The sequence below is a fragment of the Zalophus californianus genome, chromosome 9 (genome assembly GCF_009762305.2).
Source record: "Zalophus californianus isolate mZalCal1 chromosome 9, mZalCal1.pri.v2, whole genome shotgun sequence".
Lineage (NCBI taxonomy): Eukaryota > Metazoa > Chordata > Mammalia > Carnivora > Otariidae > Zalophus > Zalophus californianus.
Genome location: NC_045603.1, coordinates 26,238,385 through 26,247,315, shown reverse-complemented (window position 1 = coordinate 26,247,315; position 8,931 = coordinate 26,238,385). Strand labels below are relative to the sequence as shown.

The window sequence follows — 8,931 nt, the reverse complement described above, 5'->3', positions numbered from 1 at the left end:
TGTCTCGGGCACGGGCCAGGGGTGGGGGTGCAGCAGCTCCTCCGGGATTCAGAGGAGCCCGCAGGGGAGGCTGTGTGCGCTCAGGGTTCAGCATCCCGCAGAGGGGGTTACTCACTGCTGACTCAGACCCAGGTGCTCATTTGCATGTTATTCATTTCAAGCCAAAATGAGCAGGAATACCAGGAGCATCTCATCCCCTTTCCAAACAGAACCACCCCAGATCTTCCGAGTGCTCCTGCTGTTGTGCTGAGTCTCTCTGACTTAGACATATTTCCTTTTTAAAGGGCTCTATTCAGTCATGCCCACATGGCTGTCTGTGAAATTGAGCTGAGAAAGAAAGAAAGGAAAAAAAAAAAAAAACACCACTCAGGAAGTTCATTTCCTCTTTAAGAATATAGAGGTAAATTTTAATTCTAGGTTAAGTGCTCCGAGCACAGCCCTTCCTCCTGTGAAATACTGTAATTTTGTTTATCCTCTATCTCCTTCCACCAGAAGGTAACCCGCACAAGGACAGGAACGCTGCTTTGTATGCCTGTGCCTAGAAAGGAGCCTGACACATAGCAGCTGCTTAACAAACACATGAAATGATGACAAGTCCCCCTCTGAGCATTTTCTCTAAGCCTTACAGCCCTCGGCCCCTCACAGCGGAGGGAAGGGGGACCGTGAGAGGCGGAACATTTCCCCAGCTTAATCAGATCGCAGGGGAGGGGAAAGCCTACTTAGGAGTTTATCAGGTGACTCTTCCTGTGAAACCGATTCATGCTAACCCAGCCCTGACCAGGACATCCCGGACAAGAAAAGGCAAATGTACTGATTTCCACTCACATATAAACAGCTTCCAAGGAGCTGAAATGCTCAGGCCAGCTAGTCAGCTCAGTCTGTCCCCAGTAGACAGGACTACTAAGGAAGCCAAATGTCCCCCAGGGCGGCTGCGAGCCCGCGCAGAGCCCAGTACTCTCAGGGAGGCCATGAACCAGCTCCACGATCTGGACACACAGAAGACCCGTTGCCGTTGGCCTGTCGGGGTCCCTGCTGCCTACCCTCCAGCTCACCAGGACAGCCAGCCACCAGCCTTCGGCCTCCTTCGGTCCTTCCAACTCTTCCTTTCAGGAACAATACTTGAGCAAGTGAATGGGGCTCCTTCATTCCCACTCCACACACGGTTCTCATCAACTCTCTCAGGTTATTGTACCTTGCTGACAAGGGGAAACCCTACACATGGCAGGAAGTCATCTTGCCACAATCCTGACCACAGCATCTGGGGAAGGCCACCTCCCTGTGAATCTGGGCCTGTGTTTGGGTCGCTGCTGGCTTGAGCCACTGGGTAGGGGGGTATACCTGCCCTGCCTGTGACCTAAATTTTGGGTGTCTGTGGTATACTTCTGTTGCCCACAGCTAGAGGGCTTGGGCTTCAAGCCATGGGGGAAGTATGACGAGCGAATAGTAGTCAAAACCACTCTGGGGAGGAAAGAGCCCCGTGGCTCAGTCAGCATCCCTGCTTGTAAGTGGACTGTCCGTCTGAGAATCAGAGGAGAATCCAAGTGCCCGAGAGTTCCTTTGCTAACTGGAGTCCCTTAATTGTTCATACAGAACAAGGCATGACTTTGCTTTTTTTTCTACTACTCAGTAGCTTATTTTTAAGCAGAACAGAAAAAAAAAAAATCCAATTCCCAGTGCCTGGGCCAGAGCAGAATAACCACTAACAAAACAGCTGTTCACATGGCTGATGGTCATTCCCGTTAACCGTTTTAAGTTAAAGGACTGGCAGGAGAGACTTTCTGGCCGGCTCTACGGGAAAACCATTGCAGAGGTGGTCACCAAAGGCAGCAGCTGACGCCATGGAGCACAGAGCAGAAGCTACCGGGGACTTCGCCGTCCCAAAGCAGAGCAAGAAGGCGGACCCTCAGCCAAGCCAACCGCCCATATTACACCTAAAGCAGCTCAGGAAGCCAGAGAGGCATACCAGTTTCTTTAATTAGCAGTTTTCCATTCTCTTAATCCACAAATCCATGAGCCCAGGTCTCTTCAAAGACGTTAGCTTCAGGTAACTGCCCTCACCATAGTACGCCGACCGGGCAAATGTGTAAGTGCGCCACCCGCACCAAGAACGGAGTGTTCAGGCCTGGGATTACAGTGACTCCTGCAGCTTGCAGGGGCGGCGACCTAGCGCTGACTACGAGCAATCGCTCGGTCCCTTCGGTTACAGCGCGGCAGTGGCTCCCAGTATCGGCTGGAGAGTCACGCGAGCTTGGGGCCGAAGAGGCCACTCTGGACCTGTTTCCCCATCTGTTCAGCAGGGGTAATAGTGCTTAATTTATTGGGTGTTGGAAAAATGACATGTGATATTACACGCTAAGCATGTGGTACATAGCACTGTACTCGGTAAATGCTCAGAGAACGTGAGCTTTCGTCCTGGGTCGTGAAAGCCCAGAAAGGTGCTGTTTGGTCTCACCATGTCGTCCTATAAATCTCTACATCTCACGGTCATACCTATGAGATAGTAACTTTGTGGGGTGCCTGGGTGTCTCAGTCGGTTAAGTGTCCAACTCTTGCTTTCAGCTTAAGTCATGTTGTTAGGGGGTGGGATGGAGCTCCACATTGGGCTCCATGCTCAGCAGGGAGTGTGCTTGAGGTTCTCTCTCCCTCTCCCCCTGTGCTCTTTATCTCTAAAATAAATAAAATCTTTTTAAAAAAAGTAACTTTGTAAGTGGACTTTCAGAAAAGAAAAGCTATTATGAAATGTTATTAGGCTTTAATACCTGTCAAGTTTTGACTCTCAGCATCCTCAGGCATCCCAGATTTTTGGTTAGGAGTCCATATGCTACTCAACATTAGAAAGCACTGCTTTATTCCATAGCATTATTTTTATTATTAGCTAGAACCCACTAATTAAACTTTTTCTCAATCTCGTTTTTGAGGAAATACAGACTTGGTGTTCTCCCTAGAACAACATTTGGGAATATGCTGGGCTGGACAAACATTTAATGCAATCACCTCCATTTCCTGTCTCTACATCTTCAGATTTCAATAACAACAGCTGGGCAAAAGAACAGTAGATCCTGTAAGATTTCCAGAGATTCAAATGCACTGTTTTCTAGGGCAGGGAATGGGCTGATCTATTATGGGTTTTTCTATCATCTAAGCATTCTATTTTGTTTGTAGAAGGTGGTTACTGGATGACCAGGAGAAAATTGCTCCAAACCTGGAGCTGACTGGAGGCAGAGAGCTGACCAGGCAGGATCAGAAGCAAAAGCAAGGAGAATCCTGACCCTCTCGCTAGCTATGACTGAGCTTCAGTTTCATTCATATAATGGGGATGATGGTGCTCACATCATAGGACTGGTTCAGATGAGGACAACACACAAATGAGAAACCCCACTAACCAGACTGCTTCAGCCAGAGGGGTGCTCACTCCTCTACCACCTGCTGGGTACACACCTGTCTGAGCATTGCCCTCACTCTTTCTTACTCCAGCTCGTGAAGGCTTCTGCCTTGTCCTCAGCACCCTTCTGCACTCCCCGTTTCCATGACACCGGGATACATTTCCTAGCATTCCAGGCACTGTGAAGAAACCATTCTCTTCCACCCAGGGACTGAGGAATGGGCCATACATCACACCCCAATAACGTTCTATGAAACAGAATTATAGTTTAAAAACTGATCACAGTGGGGCAGTGAGGCTGGTGGGGGCGGGGATGAACAGGTGGAACACAGAACAATTTGTGTGATGCTAATGGCATGGGGGACACAAGCCATTATACACTGGCCCAATCCCAGAGAATGCACAAGAGTGAACCCTTGTATAAACCACGGACTTTGTGTGACAATGATGTGTCAGCGTAGGTTGTAGTCAGCACTTTAACAAATGTACCCTCTTGGGGGGGGTGGTGTTGATAGCAGGGAGGTTATGCAGGTGGGGGGACAGGGGTGATGGGAAATCTCTGCACCTTCTGCATCTTTTTTAAAAAAAGATTTATTTATTTCAGAGGAGGGGGGAGGGACAGAGAAAGAGAGAGAGAGAGAATCTCCAGCAGACTCCCCACTAAGCATGGAGCCCAAAGCAGGGTGTGATCTCATGACCCTGAGATTATGACCTGAGCAGAAATCAAGGGTAGGATGCTTAACCAACTGAGCCACCCAGACGCCCTGGATATCGCTGTACCTTCTGATCAAGTTTGCTATGAACCTTAAAATGTTGTAAAAAACAAAACCCAGTGAAAAATTGATTTTACACACACACACACACACACTTCTACTGAGATGTGCTCTGACAAATATGACAATTTAAGAAATCTAACTCTTTATTTAACATCAAAGCTAACATCAAATGTTTATTTAAAAAAATAATGGCACCAGCTTTGAAGAGGGTGACAATCTACAGAGAATTTACAATTGTAGGCTGACGTGGAACTACATAGTATCTCACAAAATGGAAATTCTGCAAAAGACCTCACAATGAACATTTCTAGTTTCCATTTCAGAACTGTTAACTACTGCCTAAACATATCTTAAACACAGAGCACGTTCTGTTGAAATATTTCTCTTAGGACAAAGACAGGAGACACATTTTAAATAAATTAAAATTGCAACATATAAATTATTCCTAAAACAATCAAGGTACATTACTTTCCAGCTTCTTATAAACAGAGAATTGCACTGACTTTAGAAAAGTATAGGTTAGATCTGCTTTGTGTCTTCTGGGTTACCAAACTCGTGTTAACTGTACCTTTTAGTTTCTTAACTACTTTTGATGTAAATAGGCCAATATCATTCTTTTCGGTGATTTATCTCTTTAGACCAACTCCTTCCTTAGCACATGGGCTAAACTTTTTTTTGGAAACACCTCTCTCCAGATAAAGCTCTGAATTTTAAATAATGCCATTTGCTCTTCCCTGGCTCACTCCTCAAAATTATAGAAATACGCAAAATAGGTTGTTTAATTACACATGTTCATATTAATAAGCATCTTGAAATGCTTTTCCAAACTGATAACAACTATACTTAGATTCAACACAAACATGTTCCTCTTTGATGCAAAACATTTCGGTATTTAAAATCCAACCCAAAAGGACACAGATAATTAGGTGCCTGAGGGAATCCAATTCCCGTCACTGTTATCGATCCCATAATTAAACCTGATATGCTGAAGAAATAGCAAGGCAATCAACATACCTAGCAGGGCAATATTTCAATGAAAACAAGAGTGACAAAGCAGAAGGGCTGAGGTCCCATGGATGCTAATTGACAGAAAGGAATAACTAACTGCATTATGGGAGAAGGGGCGGGGAGTTTCTGAAAATCTCAGTCTATCAATAGTTCATTGTGATCACAGAAGCAAAACCACTAATGGTACATGCTAGAAACTTGGGACTGATCCTACTCTCCATACAAAACCAGCAATGGAGGACTTTGACTTACTGCTTCATTGCAGTTTGAATTTGGTGGGGGATGGGTAGGATGTTTTATTCTGGCTTCATCATACTCAAAACGTAAGCTGCAATAACCAACTTAAAGCCCACAGAAGAGTATTTTTGGGTTTTTGTTTTGTCCCCAGCAAACTATCATTATCTTGGTGATCATGAAAATAGCATGTCACAAAAAAATCCTGTGCTAGAATGCAACATCCAGTTCGCTAAGTGAGCAGGTGCCTGCCCATCTCACAACTGATTTTGTTTTCAGGTACGTACAAGATGTTTCCTACCAATGAAAGGTGGGGAAAAAGGATTCGTTGACTTAAATATAAATAAACAATTCCAGGATACGTCCTAGCTGGATCACAATTTTTTAATTGAATAAGTTATAAAATTGTATTTAATCCCCTTACACAGGAAAGAAAACACATAATGGGAGTGTTTATTCCTTAAGAAGAGAACAGTAAACTGCAGAGAGTAAAGGTCTCCTTGGAGTATATCAGCTTATTAAAAAGCTTCATGAACTTTCAACAAGACTCTAAAATAAATATGCCATGTAGGTTGAGCACATCCAAGTGAAAATAAGGTTATTTGACATCTAACAAGAATCACTGGAAATACAAATTCTGTGCAAAGAAATCATGATCAGGTGGGATGATTTAGCCCCTGGAATATTTCAGAACAGAGCCAGTTTCTAGCAGCTTCTGTTAACAGCTCCAGACTGAAGGGGGTGGCGGGTGCTGTTTTCCATTTTCTTCCCTCCTTCTCTCAGTGGGGAGCAGGCCTGGGAAGCGTCAAAGCCAAGGCTGAGTGGAGCATGGTGGCCTGTGGGTTAGACATCTCACTCACTCTCTCTAAATTAACAGCAGCAGCTACGTCCACCACAACCCCTGGCATCTCCAAAGTGCCTTGGAAAGATTCACAGACATCGAGAGGCACCCACCAGGATCCAGCTTGACCCAAGGGAAGTTACATCCTGCCCTCGGCCAAATGGAGCCTGATGCCCACAGGTAAAGGGGAATGCTGGCCATTAAAATATAGAAGCAAAAGGAAGCACACCATTCTTTCTCTTTCTCTTCCCTGGATCTGGAACTCTTTTCTGTCCCCTGGATGTGATGGATCACAGCGTATTTACAGCCAACTTGGCAGAACAAGGGAGAGTCTGACAGCGGAAGGGGACACAGCCACGAGACGGGGGTGGGGCTGGTAAGCTCCTTCGTCCCTAAATCCGAAATCCGTACAGGCAAAGATGTCATGTAATGATGCTTACCATTTTAAAAAGCTCGAGTCTGGAATTAAGATAGTGGGCATAGTTGCATAAGTTTGTGAATTTACTAAGAACACTGAACTGTAAAGTTAAAAAAAGAAGAAGAAAGCTTGAGTTGTCTGAGTCTCACTCACACTGGACTTGTACCAAATGCTTGACTATTCCATTCTCTCAAACCATGGTACACTGTCACATGTTTTTCAGGAGGTTTCCCTAAGAGCAGCTGTTCGCAAAATATTGCACTTAATTTAAATCCAGGCAATTCGATGTTTTCTGGAAGAAAATGTACACTAACATACATCTTTACGCCTTCAGATAACAGAGCGGATGGTGGGAGGAAGGACCGAACAGCAGTTTCCATTAAAATCTTCTAGCTTCATCTTCATTAGGTACAGAGAGAAAAAGATTTAAAGGGAAGTATCATCTGAGAGAAAAAGATTTAAAGGGAAATATCATCTGGGCTGAAAGTAGTGAGCAGCATCGCCCTAACAGGCAGAAGCTGTTAACCTTTGAAGGCTTTCACCTCAGGGGAAGAAGCGTGGCCTCGCCGTTCCTGTGGCACTTCAGTGAGATCCTAAGAGACAATGACAACCAGACACCAGGTCTAATTCATCAGATTGTGGCTGGTCTTACGGGGTTCTCCAAGGACCCCCTCAGTCTTCATCCGACTGCCACCCCCTTAGATCACACGCCCTGCCTTCCTCCTGCTTCCAGGGCCCCTACCTCAGTGGACTTTCACCTCACAGAGTACAATTCTGCTGTCCTTCTTAAAGAAAAAAAAAAAACAAAAACCCACAACATGAGCATCACTTGTTTTCACATGTGCGGTAAGCTTTACAATCCCTCCCAAGACCGGTGAATAAAGTGAATCACATCCTCACAGGGGGTTTATCACAATTAAGATTTGCTGCAAAGCAAACCTCCAGAGTGGTGCTTACGGGAGCCTACACTCATGTTCGAGCCACATTTTGACGTGGGATTTGGAAGCATTTCTGCGTGCTTGAAAGCGAGGCATTCAGGAGCCACTTAAGATAGAATCGGGCATGCGGCTCCCTGGGTGTAAGAAGGCCAAAGCCTCGCTCATAGATCTTCCTGTGTGACCATTTAAAGTGCAAGAGAACATCTAAGTTGGACTTCTATGGATACACAGGTGTGCTATCAAATTTCCACGTTATGGCGAGTCCCACACAAGGGACCACTGTGGACAAGGGGAACACATGGGACCTAGTGTCCTCTGTGGACCAGCGGAACGGGTTACGCAGGATTTACTGTACTTCCATAGGCCGCAAATGCCCACTGTGGCCAACGCCTGCATTTCGTCCCTTGCCCAAGTCCTGCCACATCCTTGCTGCTTACGGGACTCAGGCAAAATGCCACCACCAGCAACTGTGAAGCTCAATTTTGATGGAAACTTAAGGGAGACAGAGACTTAACACCCCGTTTCGTGCGGGTCATTAATTACGCCAAACGCTCGATGACCAGAGGTTTACCATGCTGGGCTAGTCAGGAGGGCAGGAAATCTGGTCTGATTAAGGCAGTGAGCAACGTGGGGCGAGCTCTGCCACAGGTCCACACTCACCGAGAACAGGAGCGGACCTGGCAGCTACCACGGCGTGAGGGGACGGAGATGTTTACAATGCACAGCCCAGGCCTGGTCGGCTCGAGTCAGCACAAGTGTTCGCTTTAAAATTTGGTAGTATGCACAGAGTTGTCTTTAACACAGAAACATGAAAGAACGTGAAGACAAGAGCCGGTGGCTTCATCTGGGTATTATGATCCTTTCTATGGCACACACGATATGGTCCCAGTTTTTACAGAATATTGCAAGAAGCGTCACAGCGAAGAAGGTGCCAAGGATGTGGAGGCGGCTCTTCATCATGGGCGAGACAAACCTGGCGATGGTAGACACGCACACGAGCACAACTGTCATGAAGGCCAGGATCACGTTGATGCACTTCCCCAGGATGACCTTGGCGTTCACGGCATCTGTCTGCAGAGCCTGCTGCTCTTGCTGGTGCAGCTCCAGCTTAGAGATGCGCGTCTGGCAGGACTCCAGGGCTTCCTGGGGGCAAGAGGGACAGCAAGGGTCAGACGCTGCTGAGACCAGGGGCAACATGTGAGCGCATGCTTAGACATGCGTGAAAGCCCCCAGCTCAGGATGCTCGAGGCCAAGGCAGCTGCCAACAGCCAAGCGGACGGTGATGATGACGACGACGATGATGATGATGATGACGACAAACAAGTAAAATGAGA

At 46.4% G+C, this 8,931-nt stretch overlaps 1 protein-coding gene across 13 annotated transcripts in view; it reads right to left on the bottom strand.

The window, feature by feature from the left end:
• Nucleotides 1–4,288: 4,288 nt before the first annotated feature.
• TMCC3 (transmembrane and coiled-coil domain family 3) overlaps nucleotides 4,289–8,931 on the bottom strand; it is a 295,326-nt gene continuing 290,683 nt past the window's right edge. For all 13 annotated transcript variants that reach the window (XM_027593444.2, XM_027593439.2, XM_027593442.2 and 10 more), the window contains one exon: nucleotides 4,289–8,740. In XM_027593444.2, the coding sequence (XP_027449245.2) occupies nucleotides 8,438–8,740 (303 nt within the window). In that variant the 3' untranslated portion in view covers nucleotides 4,289–8,437. The remainder of the gene's footprint in view (nucleotides 8,741–8,931) is intronic.